Source organism: Diadema antillarum, unplaced genomic scaffold (genome assembly GCF_040938485.1).
Source record: "Diadema antillarum isolate AM-2024a unplaced genomic scaffold, OU_Dant_1.0 seq00001871_RagTag, whole genome shotgun sequence".
NCBI lineage: Eukaryota > Metazoa > Echinodermata > Echinoidea > Diadematoida > Diadematidae > Diadema > Diadema antillarum.
This window is the reverse complement of record NW_027272540.1, coordinates 282,137-303,229: the sequence shown is the minus strand read 5'-3', so window position 1 is coordinate 303,229 and position 21,093 is coordinate 282,137. Positions and strand designations below refer to the sequence as shown.

General features: G+C 38.7%; 1 protein-coding gene across 1 annotated transcript; it reads left to right on the top strand.

Moving 5' to 3' along the window:
* Nucleotides 1-916: 916 nt before the first annotated feature.
* On the top strand, nt 917-18,371 carry LOC139712885 (protein mono-ADP-ribosyltransferase PARP3-like). Its single transcript, XM_071624665.1, has 12 exons — nt 917-990; nt 1,879-2,178; nt 4,324-4,452; nt 5,128-5,325; nt 6,753-6,882; nt 7,434-7,657; nt 8,386-8,448; nt 8,960-9,058; nt 9,511-9,597; nt 10,410-10,587; nt 11,509-11,655; nt 17,045-18,371. Exons 2-12 carry the CDS (start codon nt 1,999-2,001, stop codon nt 17,215-17,217), a joined length of 1,608 nt encoding a protein of 535 aa, XP_071480766.1. The 5' UTR covers nt 917-990; nt 1,879-1,998; the 3' UTR covers nt 17,218-18,371.
* Nucleotides 18,372-21,093: the final 2,722 nt, after the last annotated feature.

The following is a 21,093-nucleotide window of genomic DNA, read 5'->3' as shown; positions in this document are numbered from 1 at the left end:
GATAATACTGTATCATGTTCGGTGTAATGCTAGTTTGCTCTATCTAAATGATGATTACAAAAAATTATAACGATAGAACTCTGTGGAATTTTCTTAATGGATAACTCCACGCATGTTGCTAGCATTAACATGACGAAATAATTATGTTGTTAACTCTGCATATCACGTACACACTGATATGATTTATCATATTCATAAAATTATAGCCATGGGAGAAGCCGTTGTCGTAGTTGAAAGGGAAATTTCTTCAGCGGTAAATGTCATGTGGAAATACACAGGCCTACTACTAGAACTTAGGACTGCTTAGTACACAACGAAGCGTTTGTTTGTCAATAAAACCTTTAGCAAGTCGCTCACAACGCAACAAATTCATAATATAAAAAGTAAAGTATATAAACTCACAATACCTGTATAAAATATAAAGGAGATGATGATCTGAAAGTGTCAATGCAAGTTAGTACAGGTACCACGCCCCTGTAATTATAATAACTTTCAGTCGCTATTTATAATTAATTCCTGTATATTGATCCTATTCTATCTAATACGTATCAGTGTGTTGAAAATCAAATTAATTTTCATGCTTTTAATAATACTTACATTTAACTGGGTAGTTTTGCAAATTACATGAGTCTAAATGTTGCATCCTACTCGCATTGATTTTTGAAAGAAGGAGTTGTATAAAGTCTACTGTTTTCAACTTGTTTACACTGACGTCACTGCTCCGAATTGCATGTGCTCACTTGATCGCCAGCTCGTCCATGCCTCTCGCATTGTTCGTGCAAAGCCGAGTGAAGACGGCGAGCTGCTTGTTCGAACATGTAGGTCCAAAGGTTAGAGCTGACATTTTACGTGCCTCGCGTGTATTGGCTACGGAGCGGCCTATGGTATAAAAATCAACAGTATTCACTTGAACCACTGCAGTTGTGAGTAATATATCCGTTGCGCGTTGCCCAGGCTGAGCTGAGCTGGACTTGTTGCGGTTTGATCCAGGTAACATTTTAAATGTAAAACTAGCTTGTGTGTAGCGGGTTACTTCGAGAACAAAATTACTTGACTTCTATTCTAATAATTCTCTTCGATGACGACGTTGACCAGTCTGCCGTTTTGTTAACTGTGTCTGTAGCTGTAGTACTAGTGTACTCGTCTGGCGAGGGCGTCACGAAGAAATGATCACGATTCTGTCACACGTTTTTACTCTCTTTATAAACTCGCAGATCGGTCGGTCATTTAATTGGTAGAGCTAAATTTATTTAACCGGTAAGCTGGTGTCGACAGTAGTCGTGGAACTACAGGAAAGATAACTGCGACCAGCCCAAATACGTCCCTGGAGCTGGCCTGAGTGTTGTATGTTAACCGGGGTTACAAGCAGGAACGAGACAATTTTAACATACGATTTACTTGATTTACCTTGATGTTGGGCATAAAGTATACTGCTTGCCCCTCTGCATCCTCATGAGTCTTGCTGCAATTGTTATTTGCTCTGCTATTTGCATGCGTAGGGCAGGAGTATCATGGGAATTTAGTACGGTATCTGAGTCGTAACAGTTGAATTTATGTTTCCATGACTTTTCCAGATTTGATTTGAAGGTGAGTAAAGTCTAGAGTCATGGGCAACTGGCCTAGCCTAGTGTAGTAGTGGGGCGTTGCATTATTTTCGAGTACATAGCTGAAAGCTCAAACACTAAACTTTATTTACTAAGGGGGTAGGGAGTGTAAAATGAGAAAGTGAAATGATCATAAATGTTTGCCCTGGGTAGGGGTACCCCACTCAGTCACTGCACTGGAGCTCTGACTCCCCCTAACCCCGGGGCGCTCCTTGTACACGTGCAGTTATAAAGACTGTCTATGGATTCTTCCATATTTGTTTTTCCATTGCAGGCAGTTTTAAACCGTTGTGATAAATATTATTCAGAAGCAAGCTCCTTTGCAGAGCGTGTCTAAGTTTGGAGACTCCATCAGCCGTGGTATATCTTGTGCGTTGCCATCATCGTCACCATAATGCCACCCAAGAAGCGAGGTGCATCCACCAAAGCTGCTGCCGGGAAAGCCAAGAAGGGCAAGCAGGACACTCCCGACGATGGGGGGCTGAAGGCAGCTGTGGAGAAACTGAAGGCAGCAGACAAAGGAAAGCACAAAGTCTGTACAGTAGACAGTCATTGCCATATGTTTGGTGCCGAGGTAAGAAAAAAAATGAATATTAATGAAAAACATTTTATCACATTATTCTCTTTGCTTTATTTGACTGTCTGATTATTTTACTTCAGGACATCCTTCATGATCGATATGTCTCTTGCATGTAAAACTGAACAACCTTACAATAACATTGTTATTAGTTATTGTTTTGCCAGGTGTTTTAGGACTATGTGTCATCACATAAAAAAGACGAGTAGCATACCAGGGCCCTGTTTAACACACTGGCTGCCATAGACTTGCAGTTGAAATCAACTATATAATCAATTTTTAACTCTTTTTAAAACAGGGCCCAGAAATTCAAAATATGCATGGGTTGTCATATGGAAGTCTGCATTATACAATGTACTGTAGCAAATATGGTTAGGACATGATAATTGCAACAACTGCAAGAAGTAAAGAAAAAAAAAGAAGTGAGTCATGGTCTTTCTAGCTCTCCTCCAGCCATGTTAAAGAATGATGGAGATGCCTACAAATACAATTGTTCTTTTCCTTTGAATTTATCATTTTTAGTTAATGAATTTTACTTCTCTACCCCCCCCCCCCTTGCCTATATATTTCTGTTTCCATGATAATTCGTTGCACACAAGTTTGTGTTGTTCTGTTTAGCCAATGATAACAAGTTACTGTCTTCTATACAACATCAATAATTCTTACATGGAATGCACTTAGTATTGGTAATACAGAGCCAGAAGGATGTTGAATCTATATATGCTTATACAGTAGTACCGGTTATTTTAGTACCTATTAACTCTTTCTCAATTCACAGTGTACATTATGTATAATCAACTTTCTATTTAAAAAAAAAAAATGAAATAAAACCAATGGTTTGTGTGGTCTGTGTGACTATGGATTTTTGTCCTCTATGGACCTACATCCTTAATGCCATTGACTATTACCATATTAAAGGACAAGTTCACCTTCATAAACATAAGGATTGAGAGAATGTAGCAATATTAGTAGAACACAATCATTGAAAGTTTGAGGAAAATCAGACAATCCGTTCAAAAGTTATGAATTTTTGAAGTTTTTGGGCAGTACCCGCTGGATGAGAAGACTACTGCAGTGTATGAATAACTTAGATGTCACATGCGTACAACAATATAAGGAAAATATAAAGAGAATTCCACAAAATTCCATCTTTTGAAAAAAGTACACATTCCCCTGACTCGTTACCGATAAATGTTATGGGTAATATTATTCCCCCTGCCTTTAGAAAGAGGCAAGTCAATTGCTCTTTTATTATGCGAAAAAAAGTGAAAATATGATGAATTTTCTTTTATATTTTTTTTATACTGTTGTACGCATATGACTCACAAGCTGTAGTAGTCTCCTCATCCAGCGGTTCCAACACAAAAATTAAAAAAATGCATAACTTTTGCACTGATTGTCCAATTTTCTTCAAACTTTCACTGATGTGTTCTACTAATATTGTTGCATTTTCTCAATCCTTATGTTTATGAAGGTGAACTTGTCCTTTAAGATCTGGACTTGGTCCAAGGAGGAAGTAAAAACGGGCGAGGACTGAGGAAGCATTATGAGAAAAGGAGCGGGAATAATACCTATTCTCAGTCCAGTGTGGCAAGCCAAATAAGAGTGACTTGTAAGGTTCCTTTCTGGGTCTATTATTTCCAGTGCAGTCCTAAACAGAGAGTTAGTTCCTCAATCATAGAATCAATAAAGTAGTTGGGGTTAGCCTCCTGCAATCCCTGAGTGGTATTAACCACTGGAAGGCATGAAGGTATTAATTAATTATAACTGGCTGCTGTTGAACAGGTCCCTGAATGTAGAGTAGGTACATTGTAGTTTTCCTTTTGTGTAGGCCACTGAGTGTTGTAATGGAGTAAACATTTCATTAAAAGACAATCTCCTTCTTAAGTTATACATGTATTAACATATAGGCAAAGTTTAGTTTGTGTTAAATGCAGTTTTGCATCCTGATGAAAATTGTACTTCGCAATAGCACTTTGCTTGTGAAAGACACTGAGTAAATGAGACCAAGAACAACAACAAAAAAAGTGAAAAAGATGTGCAAGTTGAAAATCTACATTCAAATGAGCTCTAGAATATATTTGATTTTCTTTTTGTTATTTCTAATGATTTCTTATTGATGTTTACATTTTGTATGTGTAGGTGTACCAAGATTACGACTGTATGCTCAACCAGACCAACATTGGACAGAATAACAACAAGTATTACATCATACAACTTCTCCTGACGGGATGGAACGACTACCATGTGTGGACGAGATGGGGCAGAGTGGTATGTTTACAGGAAAGAGTGGGCACCAAGAAGCTATCCATTCTCAATATCAGCATGTCTCTGTGACATGAGAGCAGTTTTGTTTTTCAGTTGTTCTTAAAGACAGTACAGGGCACAGGTGAATTGATGTAATGGTGTACATGTATTACTGTTTGTCAACTGAACGGTTTTGATAAAGTCACTTTGAGCTTGAGGTTACAGGAAACTTGGAATAAACCTCATTTGGTGATGCTTTCATCTTGTACAAGGAAATTGATTTTCTTTTAAAACAAAATTACGATTATCACAGAAAATGTGATTGGCCTCTTGACCCCCCTTTAAAAAAACAGAGTTAAGCAGAGAGAGAGGGTGAAACAATAAAGGAAAGAAAGAAGCATGATGCATTGAAATTAACATAGAACCTCCCCATTGTTCGTTTAATACCTATTTGTGTAGGCCTAATGATGGATAGTTTGGTATTTAGCCTATTGTGAAAGGACTGTACAGAGGAAAGATGGCATTTCATAAGCCAAAAATGAGATTCCAGAAATATTCACTTTTTTTTTGTTTTTGCATTAGTGATTGAATATAATGTTTTGTAATCATGCAACAAAAGTAATTATCAAAATCACTTGGTCAGTAACTACATTTTTGTCAATAAAAAGTAAAAAATGATGAAATTATTGAACTCCACAGGGTGAACCTGGGCAAAATGCCCTCAACTCCTGTGGCTCAGACCTGGAGGCCGCCAAGAAAGCCTTCAGCAAGAAGTTCAGCGACAAGACCAAGAACAAGTGGGACGACAGGGAAAACTTCCAGCCACACCCGGGCAAGTACACCCTGATTGAGGTGGAGGAGGCGGATGCGGAGGAGCTCCAGGAGACATCCGAAAAGGTAGGCAGTGATCCAGGGCTGTTCAGAGTTTGTTTGTGGTTTCCCCAAACATTTAGTATTCGTTGCGTGCCTGCCCAAGAAAATGATATACTGTTTAAGAAATCAATGTTGCTTCCTTCAGCTAACCATGGTTATTTGTGAAAGTCATACTCTTACCCGTAGAATCAATGGATACAGTTTCAAATTGTTACTCCTATGGATGAATCCTTTATGTGCCTGATATAAGCACGTAGTTTAACGTGGCTAGCTTTTTCATCAGCATTTAGTAATGTCTCCAAACTTGACCTAATTGTAAAATTAGCAAGGCTACTAGGTGTAGTAATGTGCCTCAGTCCAACCTGAAGGCCATGGTGACACAATAGGGATTTATAGAGGGATGGGATAATCTAAATCCAATGACAGTGAGTTATGAGAGGTCTGTGCTGTTCAGCAGTGAAAGCACTCCAGTGTCTGTGCCAGTGGGTGAACAAAGCACAGTAAGTGTATTAACCAACGCTGCACACTGGCACTGGTCCAACGGTCCAGACCAGTGAAAAATCACTGTCGGACCAGAAACTTTTCACGAATGGACCAATACAAAAATGGAAAAACTAGGTACCTACCGGTATGACCAGGACAGGTTGTACCAGTGGAAAATATGGGTTAATGTGCAGCGCTGTATTAATCTACACTTATAGGGTATCATATTGATGAGGGCAAGTGTGAAATTCTTTCATCGTCCCTTCAACTTCAACTTGTGCAGTGAAATTGATAACTCGCCTGTCAAATCTCCTGTCCAATCTGTGCAATCCACATAACCGAACAACCACATTATGTTATCAGCCCAAGTAGCAGTAGTAGTAGCTGTCTGGTTTTAAAATCTTACAAGTCAACCTCCCAGATTAGTGCGAAGATGCCCAAAGGCCTTCTTCTTCTTCAAAAAACCCCTCAACGTTCCATCTATAACCAAACAAGGAGGAAGGGGAGGGGACATTATTGCTCTGTTAGTCCTTGTAGCTTGAGTCTTGGCTATGGAAAAAATTAGTTGCTTGAAGTTTAAAAGTTTTGTTGTTGACTATGCTCTTGATATCGGGTGGTAGTGAGTTCCAGTCCTTGATGGTAGATGGAATATAGGAGTGTTTGAAATGGTACGGGTGAAGTACTGGATGAAAGAGTTTCCTGAAGTACGTGTGGTGGTTCGTGTAGCTGGATGTAGGTACAACTGTAGTCCGACACCAGCATGGCCAAGTGCCCCCCCTCCCCCCTCCCCCCAAGGCCTTGTGCAACATACCGACCCTCGAAGCTTTCCTTCGAATCGAAAGCAAGTCCCGGCCTAACTCCTGCATAAGATTGGTAGCACTGGTAGGTTGCCTTAGATTTCAATTTAGATGTGTTATGATTCCAGTGTTGTGCATCTCTCTCCTCCATCATCTTTCCTCATCACATAGCTGGCAAACCTGGATGATGACAGTGACAAGAAAGTCCTCCCCTCCCAGCTGGAGAAACCCACTCAGGAGCTGGTGAAGCTTATCTTCAATGAAGACATGTTTAAGGAACAGATGACCAAGTTTGAAATTGGTAAGAGAGTACTAATTATACCTACTTCACATTGGCGTCTCTACCTTTCTGAACATTTTCTTTGCATTCTTGTAGAAAGTCTTCTAGTGCTTTATTTCATTTTCATAATTGAATTCATGTTAGGCAGGAAATTGAAGCCAGTATCCACAATTGAGGCTGAAAATCCATTCAAAATGCATAGTTGTATTTAAAAGAAACTGAAAAATTATTTTGAATGACAAATTACATGTGTTTAGATAACGTTACTGTCAACAGGAAAAATTTAGTATGGTATTAAAATCAGCACACTTTTCTTTAGCTTTGTTATTTTTTAAAGCTTTATTTCTACTCACCAGCACACACACTTTGAGTATGTAGAATCTTGCCACTCAGATTTGGCCGCTCAAACTGAAAACAATGTAAATCTGTACCTTTGGTACTTGAGGGGCCACAATTGCTCTTTCCATTTTACGCTGTGTGATAGACGTTCAGGGGGACTTGAATTGCGGAGTGTAGAGCCCATAGATTAACGATTCACTGTCCCGTTTGCTGTTTACTGCCCTCGGCCGTAGATGTGAAGAAGATGCCCCTGGGTAAGCTGAGCAAAGCGCAGATTGCCAAGGGCTTCGAGGCGCTGGAGGAGATCGAGAAGGCGGTCCAGGGCAAGACGAGCAAGGCCCAGCTCAGCCAGCTCTCTTCCAAGTTCTACACCATCATCCCCCACTCCTTCGGACGCAAGGTGCCGCCCGTCATCGACGATGCTGAGAAGATCCAGGCCAAGAAGGACATGCTGCTGGTGAGGATGCTTAGCCTGACCCACAAATCACATTTACAAAAAAACATAAAAAGAGAAAATAATACTTATTTTTTTAAAGTCTTTGTGCTGAGCAAAAGTATAGTGACTATCATGTGGTTGGAGCACTGTTGAGTCTTTAACCAAGAATACACTGATTGCACAGATCAATGGCAACTTATGCAGCACAAGTTTTACCAAATTGGGTTTCAAAGGCTTTACAAAAATAGAGACTTCTTCTTTTCAAAGGAAAGAAAGTGCAACTGAATGCTTTTAATTAGTAAGTATGACTATTTTATCATTGGAAGCAATAAAATGCAGGATTGCATGCTAAATAGATCATCATTAAGAATATTGTGTATTTATATGTCACAGTGACTGTGAAAATTACCTGAGGAGATAAAGGATTTTACCTCTCATGTGCTGCATACCTGATGTGGCACATTTTACTGCAGCTTGCACTTATGAATACAAAAGAACCCAATATACTGATTGGGATGCACAGTCACTGCGACCAGTGCAGGGCTCACGTGAGGTCACACACAAGAGTGAAGCATCTGTGTTGCCGGCAGATTTTCCTTTGCATTTTCAAGATGTTGATAGTACATTGTCGAGTGTTTGTGTGTCAGTTTGTGAGAGATTTTGATGATGCTAAAAAGTGGATTACATCTTTGATATCACAGATTACCTTATTCTGATTTCTTTTTTTAAAATTTCTTCTCTCAACACAGGTGCTCGGCGACATCGAGCTGACTCTGACGATGCAGAGGGAGAAGAAAGCAAAGGAAAAAGTGGTAAGACCTTGTCAGTGTGACATTGAATCGACATTGAATTCTTTCCTTGTGTTCTCAGTCACTCATAATAATTTTCTTTTTCATTACAGTACCACTGTATCAATCCTTTTGAAGCATGAAGATGTAAATCGAGATTGTGCTCTGCATTTCCTATATGTAACAACTTCTTTGCATTGTGATATTCGTGCAGCCAAATGGCAACACCAAATGAGCGATTCAATGTAATTCTAAACACACAAACAGATACCTGATATGTTTCTCATGAATGTTGATTTTACATGTATGAGCAAAGACAGTGGGACACATGAAATTAGTAATGCCAGTTTTTGTCTAAATTCATATCTGTTTCTGATTGTCTGAGGTTTTGTTTGTTTGCTTTTTTGTTGGGGTAATAAATGCATTTATACACGTGTGCAAATCATGACTTTTCAGACTTTCTTTGTAACTCAAAACGTCTATGATTTATATAAATATTTATAATATGTGTCACTAATTATTTTGTGCCTTCTAGGAGGCTGCTGGGGATGCAGTCCCAAATCCACTCGACGTCAAGTACGGTCTTCTCAAGTGCACCTTGGAGCTGGTGGATGAATCCTCCCGCGAGTTTAAGGTATTACAGTCCAACATCGTTTTAAAGAGGTCAAATATAACAAAACTTTCCTTTAATGAGGTGATTTTGAAGACCTGTCCCAACTCTTTATATTGCTTTGTTTTTACACATTGACATATTGAGAAATCTGATATAGCAAGGTAATTGTCATGGTTTTTAGATTCTAGTTATGATGCAGTTCCCCTGTAGTAGGTGAAGATTTTCACATTAAGGGTTCGGAGGTGGCCAATGGGCAGTCCAATCTTCAGGCCTACCTAGCAGAATAGATGACACCTATATCCAGTATGTCACATTTCGTATTAACTCGATACCTGATGTAGAATTATTAAAGGAGGCAAAACAGAGATTTCAGTCCTGGTTGTGTCTTCCAAAATGAGTGTAAGATTGCAAGTGTTTACATGCTTTCAAACCAATCTGGTCTAATGTTCATGTCTTCCTCTCTTCCCATCTAGCTCATCAAGACATATATTTCCAACACTGGGAGTCCAGCTGTTGCTAAGCAACTCCTCCACGTCTGGAAGATGGACCGAGAAGATGAGGTGAGTTGTGGGCACAAAGTGATATTGTGGCTCAACACTACACTAAGAAAACAATTCTTAGGTCTGTGTTCAGAGTCTGAAAGGGTTTTGGAACAAACTGAAAAGCATGTGATTGACCAGTACCTAAAAAGTACCAATACATTATTCTGTGTGATAATAATTGTCTCAGCTAAATATATGCACAAGATCCTTGGGTATTTATGATATTGAATCATGAATAATAGAAATTGTACTTTTTAAGGCCATGCATTATTATTTAAAATAATTGAGAATATTCTCAGAGACATCAAATTGTGATGTGAATAGTAGATTATGCACATTTTCATACATTCCATGACATGTATATTGTAGAATGGCAAAAAGTGTGCAATTTTCATAGCAGCACCGCAGAGGGCAAAATTTTCAAAAGGATATCCAATTTCTTAATGACCTGATAGTGTACAGATTCGCAGGTGGCCTGATTCTTCTGCTGCTCACCAGGGTACATAAAAAAACCCCACGAATAGCACCGATCAGGGAATGTGTGCATCGAAGCTTACGCTTATTGGTGATGGTCCACTCCAGTTAAGATTCTTTGGCTGAGAGTGTACTAACGAAGAGATCGGGGATAAAATTACACACAATTCGTTTTGGGGATTCTTGAATATATCCAAGCTGGGCTAGCCTTCCCACTCCATGTATGCCCATGCTAATGGGTCTCTTGAGACTTGAGACTTGTATCCCATGGTATGACAATGCATGAATAATTTGGAAAATAATAAGTTTCAGTAATATTGTACTTTTCTGTTTTGTTTTGTTTTTGTTTTTTCCAGGGGGGCAGATTTTCAGCTCACAAGGATATCACCAACAGGCGCCTGCTGTGGCACGGCACCAACGTGGCCGTTGTGGCAGCCATTTTGAAGACGGGGCTTCGCATTATGCCTCATTCGGGAGGACGCGTGGGACGGGGTATCTACTTTGCATCTGAGCACGCCAAGTCGCATGGCTACAGTAAGTGTTGGCATCATTTGAGGCGCAAGTTTTCCTGGAATGCTGTCAAAGGGGACCCTTTTCCATGACATGAACAGCAATTTTTGTGACCAAACAGTTTTCCTTCTTAGTTCCAGTCATGCGTTGTAGTCAGTTTTTTGCTGGTAAGGATCATAACCAGTACTATGCATAAAACACTGGGATTTCAAGTGAAACGTGTTTTAACTACATGTATGTTAGTGCTTTGTTGCTTTGACAGTGTCTCTGTACAAATGTTCACCTATTTCACATCGCGGTTGGTTCAGTGAGGCAGTTAAGTGCCATATCTAGAAGAAAAAACGCACAAATAACTTTCAATTTAGATCCCATTTTACTGTGTTGGGACAAAGCAACATCTAGAATCTAAATGGCCTTTTTAACAATATTAATTCAACTACTATGATAGACCAAACTCATCACTATTTGAGCAAAACACTTGGAAAGCATGGCAATTGTAAAGCAGAAGGAGTTTTGTCCATTGATTTGTCATGATTTATCTGCTTGCAAAGTTCTCCGAAATGAATTTTAGACATTAATATTGCACCAGTCTTCTGCATGGGATTGTCATAAAAAGTTGTGCTGGTAATGCATGTGTTGTTATTGTTGGGTTTTTTTTCCGAAGTCTATTAACATTTGCTTTAATTAGAAGTAAGGGAGCAGTGGTTTTTACCATCCTGCCTTTGGGTCAGTAGACAATTAACAAAATGATTCATACTCCCAAGTAGAACTTTTTGGCCCAGTGTAACCCAGTGGGTAATGAAGAGAATAGGAATGAAGAATAGTTACTGAACTACAGAGGGCGCATGTCACATCATGCATTGAGTCCATGTATGCAGCATTTTGTAGTGAGTAGTGCTTAGATGAGGCCATCCTCACCCTGCTTTACTCTATATGCTACGACAGCCGGCTCCACCAACGATGGGAAGACGGTGATGTTCCTGAATGAGGTTGCCCTGGGGAGGGAACATTACATTCAGGCCAATGACTCCTCCTTGACCCAGGCCCCAAAGGGCAGCGACTGTGTCATCGCCAAAGGGCAGCAAGAGCCAGGTATGTACTGAATCTGAAGTTGTCATGACTTGCTCAACTTTTAGCTCTTATAAGAAAATTAACACAGCACAGCAAAACAAAAAACAAAACAAAAAGATGTGTATTTAAATTGAGCGAAAGGCAAGGGAGAATGAAACAAACTGAAATCATAACACTAGTAGAGAAACAGTGAAGTGAGAGCAAGAAAGTCATTAAGTCTGTGTACAGGCAGTGGATTTTGCACCCTGTTTTTATTAAACCAGCAAATTTAATTAAGGTGCTGTCTTACTGTAATGTGTTTCGAGGTTCAATTGCCACTGTGAAGATCATGATTCTGCACGAATCCAGAGACTCCAACTCTCCCGCTTTCGACGGGAGATCTCCGCCGAAAGTCAATTTTTGCAAAATCTCCCGTTCTCCCGCTTGAGATGCAATTTCTCCCGCCCTGGCTCTGTGTCTCCCGCTTGAAATGATATCTTACCTAGTATCATCGTATGTCAAAAAATAGCATGAGATAGCACGAGAGAGCATCTGGAACCCTAAAGCTTCCTGGACCCAGGCCGCAAGGGACTTCGCGCTCGTGATGTGCGCGAAGCGCACATAAGTTTGGAGTCTCCCGATTGCAAGGGGTTTCAGGCGGGAGAATCTCCAGATCAGAAGATGCTTCGGGTTGGAGTCTCTGCGAATCTGGTTAAAGCCCAAAGAAGTGATCATACAATTAAGTGATTAAACAAAAACTGATAAAATGCAATAAATCCCCCACTGAGATCATTATGGGTGGGATTTGAACATAATGTTTTACAGTGGACTCCCGTTATAACGAAGTCCTTGGGACCGGCAATTTTCTTTCGTTATATCGAAATTTCGTTATAACCGAATGATTAAACAATAAAAATACATAGAGTTGACAATGTTGTGGCCCTAAATTTTACTTCGTTGTAACCGGAATTTCGTTATATCCGTGTTCGTTATAATGGGAGTGCACTGTATCTCACTCCACAATGTCCTTGCTCCATATATTTTTGAAACAACAGAAATCAAGCCCTTTCATAAAGAGTGAGCTGAACTAGCTTTAGCTGCTATGTGCTACTATTTCTACTGCTACCACTGCTGATGGTGCTGCAGCTACCACTACTGCTACTTCTGTAAAGCAAGATATTTTTGAGGCATGACATTTTCGTGAATTGGAGCCGACATTCTTTTGGGCGGCATGAAATTCCCACAAATTGCCACTGGCATTCAATGTGTGTAGTGTGGACAAGAACTTACGTGTGTGATTTTGTGAATCTTGGCTCTCACGAAATTCACAAACTTAAAATGCACGCAAACATTTCTGGTTTTACAGTCTACTGTTGCATAGTATTTTGACCCCCCCCCCCCCCAGCATCCTTTAGAGAAAGGGGATGTTACATAGAGTTAGGCAATTCTCCATTACCTAACTATGTAATATAAACACTAAACAAAAAGTAAGTTCCCCCTAAAACAAACATCAATATTTTATGAATCAGGAACCTTTGAGGAAATCTGAATACAGGATCACTTAGCTGTAGTTCTCGGCTACCTTTCATGTGAAATTCAGTGGATATCACTGGGTCACGCTTGAGTGAGCATGACTTAAAGTCAAAGTGGTCACTTTTTGAAGTTCACAAGCCCAATTTTGCAACTTCGATTTGGTGATATCGGAACAAATTTCAATTTTCCAGGATAATAAGGCATGCAACGTATAATTTATGTGCTTCTTATCGTACCATGTGACTTGTGCACAAAATTTCATGGTTGAGTGAACACGGGGTGAAAATTACCAAAATGGCCAATTTGACATGTTTCTCGTGGTAATTTCTATCAATTGAGATTGAATTCGGGTGTTGAACAGTTTTTACACACAATTCACGTAATTTCACGGTTGAATGAGCACATTAAAAAACAAAGAAAAATAACAATTTAAATTGTGCAGTAAGAATTGCGATATTTTTGCGCACTGAAATCAACTGTATGATGCTTTTTTATATTGTGCTAATACCCAAACGCATATCAGTGACCACCTGACATTTCAGTCACGCTTCAATAAGCACGTGAGGCTGGAAGCCCTTTTTTTAACCTTCATAATGAAAAATTTAATCCCCATGGTAAGTTTGTGTGAAGAGGAGGAATTTATGCTTTTGAAAGCCAACAATGGCTTTTGCATGCAATGTGGTTTATCTTACGGTTGAATGACCACATTATGAAACAATGGTTTATCTTATTAAAACCATCCAGCAGGTGTTGCATTGATCTTCTGCATATAAAATCAACTGAAAAACATTTCATTATTGCGTTTAGGACCGATATAAATGTCTCAGTGATCCTTGGCATTCCTGCAAAATTTTACACGTCAAAGGGTACATGGTGCCGGAAACCCTCCTTATAATCCATGGCTACCTTTGATTAAATATTGAAGTATTCGTGTAGAAATTGGTCTGCCTTTAGTTTGATGAAATCCCCTTATTGGAGCAGAGATGAGAAATTATGCAGATTAAATCTTCGGGCCTTTTTTCTCGCTACTGAATACTAATTTTGGCATTAAATTCTTTGATCTTTGTAAAGTCATGAAGTCATGCATTAACTCAAAGGGAAAATAAATGCAATTAATCACTGACATGGTACCAAATTTCACTTTAGTTACACATCAATATCCTCCCATGCTGTACATATGCATGGAGAGTCTGGAGACAGATACTGTGGTGAGAAACATGTAGTGGCCTTTGTTGTTCATGTGGTTTTGATGATTGTGATGGTGATGATAGTTGCTTAAAATGTAGGTTGACTATTATGCGATCGTTATGGCAATATAACACAGATTGGGGAGCATCTGCACTCACTTTTTAGGCTCTATCCACTAACAACGCTGAACACGTCCTCAAAAAAAAAAACCCAAATGTAAACCTTATGGGAATTTCAGCCACGAAAATGGTTTTGACCTGCACACTTTGCTCAGCTTATGTGCTCACTGAAGCATGTCACAATGTCATTTTTTTATCAAAATGTTATTTTTTTCATTGAAATCAGAGTAATTTCCCAACATATCAACTAAAACATAAAAACAATGAATATTTTTTATTATATAGGGTAAAAAAAGGTTTTCTAGCCCCACATGCTCATTGAAGCGTGACTAAAATGTCAGGTGATCACTGTCATGCACAGTAGTATTAAACATAATACAAAAAGCATTAAAACAATTGATTTCAGTGCGCAAAACTATCGCAATTCTTACTGCACAATTTAAATTGTTATTTTTCTTTGTTTTTAATGTGCTCATTCAACCGTGAAATTACGTGAATTGTGTGTAAAAACTGTTCAACACACGAATTCAATCTCAATTGATAGAAATTACCACGAGAAACATGTCAAATCGGCCATTTTGGTAATTTTCACCCCGTGTTCACTCAACCGTGAAATTTTGTGCAGAAGTCACATGGTACGATAAGAAGCACATAAATCATACGTTGCATGCCTTTTTATCCTGGAAAATTGAAATTTGTTCCGATATCACCAAATCAAAGTTGCAAAATGGGGCTTGTGAACTTCAAAAAGTGACCATTTTGACTTTAAGTCATGCTCACTCAAGCATGACCCGGTGATATCCACTGAATTTCACATGAAAGGTAGCCGAGAAATAAAGCTACATGATCCTGTATTCAGATTTCCTCAAAGGTTCCCGATTCATAAATTACACAGGTTTGTTTTAGGGGGAACTTACTTTTTGTTTAGTGTTTAGTTTCCATTCGTGCTTTAGTCCGTTCCCTTATAGTTCAATAACCCCTTGCTATAGCACAGTAACCCCAACACCTGTCCATCACCCCTCATGTCAATAGGAGTCTTTAGGTCAGACCACCAAGGTTAGTTTCCTCCTAACAACCCCACATCAAAGCATCCACTCCCATTGTGGTCAGAAAGTTATCACCCCTTGTCCAGTTCCCTTCCTGCCACAAATCCATCTCCCATTACCCTCAACACTTTTCCTTTGTTTCAGGCCCCAAAATGAGTAAGACCACACCCTACGTTTCCATGCCTACACTGAATTGACCAATCATATTGTGTATGGACCATGTGCTTTTCAGGATGAGAATTTCCCCCAAGTTTTAGAGATAGTTTCTGAAAGTATAATCAACACACTTCTACTCTAGGCTTCATCCAGATGAGTTAGCATTTCATCTGCTCTTTAAACATGTGATTTATCTGTGTTACCGGCATTGGAGATACTTGTAACTCGTGCAACTCCTATGTTACACTTTGGCTATTTTGCTGTCTGAGTTTCGGGACTCAGAAATAAACACTTCAACTGCATATTATTGGACTCCACAACTCCTTTATTTCGTCGATGACTTTATCAGCGTAATTGCATGTTTGAATTTGTACCTCTCCACAATGTCATAACACATGGCAACTTCGATCCCAAATGGCGCCTAGCGCGCCAATACACAACACTGCTACGACTACTGCTACTTCTGTTACCATTACAACTACTGCTACATTTGATAGGCTGCTTCTACCATTACTTATGAATTCTGCAAAAATTGTTACTTTTGCAAGCACCATAACGCCTGCTGTTATAACTTTGATTACAATTACAAGAATACCTCAAGTTTCTGATTCTCATACAGTGCACTTCCTCATTTCCTTAATAAGGAACAAGTTATAACAAAAGCTTGTTACAACAAAGTAAAAATTTAGATATAATGAAAGAAAATTGCTCGTCCTGAGGACAGGATTCACCTGTACTTCTTTCTCCACTTCTGCCATCAACGGTATCACCTACTGTAAAAGTGGTTTCTTTCGCGGTGGTTTTATTTTTGCGCTTTGAGGTTGAATCGCGAATTTAACATCACGCGAAAATGTTTTGAACCCGTTGCTTGTTACAACGCTATCATATACCGACCGCGAATTTAAACACACGCGAAAAAGTCGGCACCGATGGAAACCGCGAAAGTTTCTGTACGCGAAAGAAACCACTTTTACAGTACAATATGACAGACACCACTGATACTGCTACTACATACTGAAACTACGACTACTGCTACTGCTACTGCTAGTAACTGTTACTAAATATACCTAATACATTTGGTGAAATATGATACATTTTGTGACACGACATATTCTCCTGCGACAATTACTCCGCCTTTTTTTTTCTTCAAGGACTTAGAGTTAGTGGTAGGGTTGTAACAGGGTTTTAGGTTGAGTTTGATGTGAGAATTAGGATTAGAGTTAGGGTTATGTTTGTGGGTAGAATCTGTGTTTGGCTTAGCATGAAGATGTTTCATGGGAGCAATTGTTGCAGGAGCAAATGTCATGGAACCAGTACATTTACCACTACAGCTGAGTCTGCTGCCACTGGATATTAAAGCTCCTCTACCATGCTTGTTCACCTGTATAGATCCCTCGAAGGACGAGAAGTTGGTAATTGATGGCAACAAGGTGGCCGTGCCACAGGGCAAGCCCGTGCGACAGAGCAAGTATTCCTCCTCCCGCTTCTACCAGAGCGAGTACCTGATCTACAAGGAGAGTCAGAACCGTATGAGGTACCTGTGCCTCTTCAAGTTCTGGTGAGGCATCTGTGCCTCTTCAAGTTCTGGTGAGGTATGGGGCCCCGCCCATCCCCACCCTGCCCCGCCCTGGTCACTGAATCCACCTGTTGCTGGTTTTCTTCAGGATTCACCTTGACTTGACTTGTCATCCGTTTGTCACATGGGGTGTTTAGCTTTCTTTACCAAGTGTACATAGCCTTCTGTATTCTCTGTGAACATGGGTAGGATTCCATCTCCGTCTACATCTTTCGATGTTTGTTTATCTTCACCTATCTGATACATATGTCTTGGGGGAAAAAATTGCAGTTTTCATGTGCCTAGAATATTGGATGTTTTGGGTTTTTTTTTCCCACTGGCAGATTGAATTGGTTTAGAATTCCAAAAAGACCTCGCTTTATCATCAAGGTAGATGCATTTAATGATACTGATCGTAATGATTTTTTTTTTTTTTTTAAATCATTACAGGTCAGTTTGATCATACCAAAGAGTGAAAATGAAGGAAGTTAACCTGGCAACATTGTTTGTGTGATCAGTGCATGGTGGTATACAGGCCATGCATGTGTCAGTGTGAAATGTTTGTATGTAAGGGCCATGCCCATCAGATTCATTTGTTGCCGTGTGCAAGAAATTGAAACTCTCAGGAACTGTTCGTTAGAGATCCAAATTGAATGGTGCCGGAAGCTGTTTTGAGAGGATAGACTAGTCCACGAGCAGACAAATTTGATATTTGGAAATTTCACAGAATTTCCCTACCTGAAATATGTACTGGTGATGTGACATAATGCTGCGTTGAATGTTAGGAATGAATTCAGGTGGGAGTGAAAGGATGTGAATTTTTTCACATTGCATTTGACAATTCAACTGAACAAAGGTTTAAATGCAAGCTGTCATGTTCCAAATATCAAATATCTACATGGTGATTACTTGATAATAATGGAAGTTTGCCACTTTGAAGACGGTCTTGTTTGAAGATGGTTTGTTTAAAAAGTACTTTCTATAGAGAGACGCCCCCTTCATCAAGCCACAATGTATGTTAGGGTTTCCGTGACAAGAGATTCGTTGCAGCTCAAAGTCATGACCCTTTCTCTCAGAAGAGAAAAAGAGGTAGATAAGATTCGGCGTTGAAAATGGTTCAGGACATTCCCTCTCGTAATCACTGGAAAGAAAGAGAGAGAAATTTGAAAAAAGAATAAATTTTGGCCATAATTGTGCATCTAGTATCTACATGTATGCACTACTGACTACCAAGGCAAAAGCTTAAAATGAATAGTAGGTATTTTTCAATGACAACTTTTTAACAAGAAAATTAACATTGGAAGCTTTTCTTGTGGAAATCATAGTTCATTTTCAGTGGCATAGGTTCCATGCAAATATCATTGAGGTCCTGAAAATCCCTCTCAGATATTGAATAGGGAGGAGCTAATTACCATGGAAATTGTCTTTGCACATACATTTGTATGTTCAGAAAAAAAACCCAAAACAAGAAAATCATAAGCACATGTTTACAGATGGCATCTCTCAAAAATCATATGTTTACTGGTTCCTACATTTACATATGCAGAATATAGAAAATGTTATGTTACTCAAAGTCTCTTTTGGATCCCATTGCATTTGAAATACACATGGTGGATTGTGTCCAAGAGATTGGAATTAGAGGAAATTGTCACTGTATCATAGCAGTTCTAGGCAGAGTGTCTGATAATTGACCCACATATACAATGTGAATCTTTTGCAGCAGAGTGATTATCATTTCCTTGTGGCTGAAAAGTACAGAAGACTCAATGTTCAACCAAACTCTCATTTGTGTTTTTTTGGTGTGCGCTTTTTTTTTTTTTGTAATTCCATGTATTCATGATGCATACATCTAGACCCCAAACAGTATAATCATATGTTTACTGGTTCCTACTTTTACGTATGCAGAATAAAGAAAATGTTATGTTACTCTAAGTCTCTTTTGGACCCCAAACAGTATAATCTGTTTGGGGTCTAGTTTTGTGTTCACAAGGCAAACATGTGTCATAACTAAACCCTTTATTTTTCAGTACAAAAAAAAAAGTATATACAAATTGTATGTACTCACAGTAAAGACAGAAAAAGGTATATGCACGATAGGACATAATTAAGAGATGGATACATGTAGGTGAGTGAAAGCTATCCAGCCAACTCAATTCTGTATACCTGTACCTTAGTTCAATCAAGTTACATAATCTAGCCTTTATTCACAAAGTGTGTTTTGTGTGATTATGGTATAAAGGGCATTGTACATTTTAAACTAAATTTTACAGGAAAAAAACAACTCGTGTATAGTATGTACAAAGAGACTAAAGAATTTTAGAAAAAGTAAATTGTGTCTTATTTCATGCAATAGATACAAAATTCCAGATAAGCAGCTAAGGGTGTGTGTGTTGTCTTTCAATTTATGTAGTGACAGGAGAGCATCATAGAATATGTCTTCTTCTTTTCTTTTTTTTCTGCCAAGATTGATTTCCTATGTTTGTATCATACACAGATTTTAACATGCATTTCTTGGTGTTTGATAGTCGATGTGATCTTGCCTGTCCTTTAAAAGAAACAAATTTGTTTTATTTAGGATTTTTCTGGATATCTGCTGCTTGTTTCAGTGTTCATTAAAGAAAAAAGTTTTTAAAAAGATAAAAGAATGTGATTTGTCTGGAACTTGTCTTTAATAAATATCCACCTATGGATGACAGAAATAAAGGTCACCTTTTCCTGTAGATGACTCTTTCAAATACACTTGGTCTTCTGAAATGGGCCTTGTAGTGGTCAGTGGTAACAACAAGCAGGTGGCTGCCACAGACAGCAACATGATGGCAGCAACATTTCCCGTTGAGAGTACACGTATGTACATGTATGCATGAAACGGCAGTGCATCAATTCCATAGCATGGCTGCAGATTTTTACTCCCTATTCTAGAGTGATATGCAAACTGCCACCATTTTTTTTCAAGTACTATATGATTGCTGCCATTGAGTAAGTGGTGTGAAATGTGTTTGCAGATAGAGCTTTGGTCTTTGAAGGTGATACCTAGAATGTTACTGCAAGCAGTTTGTTGCATTCAGAGTGTGAAGATGGAGTTGTTCTTGCCAAACTACGAGGAGGAACTGAAATATTTTGACTTTTATGTGGTAATTTCCCATTAGTTTTTATAACACATGTACTTGTGGAAAGGTTGCATGGCTGTTTCAGTTTGTACATACAGTATTCAGACACACTACGTTCACGTGAATTCATTTTCTACAGCTATACTCCATTGTAATAAAAAAGACACATTCTCTTAATATTTGTATCTGTAAAACAATCATTCAAGCGTTTTAGGCATGACTATAATGAGTAATGTTTCTGGTTATCACTGGTACACACTGTAGCAATTTTCCCCCCATTTTGTTTATATACAGACTGTATATATTTTTAGCTTTTGTGCATGTTTGCAAATACATATGTATCTTGCTGCACATGTTTAGAAATGATAGTTACTCAGTTATTCAAGTTTACTGTTAATGTTTTGATCAAAGTGATACCTTTATGAAATAATGTTGTTTTAGTCAAATTTAACAGCTGATCAAGTCTTTTTTTAAGTGTCATCTTATGTACAACTGTTTATAAGAACATAAACAATAGTAGAGGCTTTATATTTGTTGTAGTTTTATGAGAGACATTCTATTATCTGAGAAATAAATTCTTCAGTGATGAATGCAATAAAAATTGCCACACATTGTTTGTGCATTTTGAAGTAAAGTCATGTTCAGTTGTGCTGTCATCGAATTGAAGTTTGATACAATGTATATAGATTAGTGAGAAATTTCCATGGTTTCATTTTGTATCCTGGAAACATATGAAGACCAGAATATAAGAACGACCCAAGTCCAATTTTGGGCCA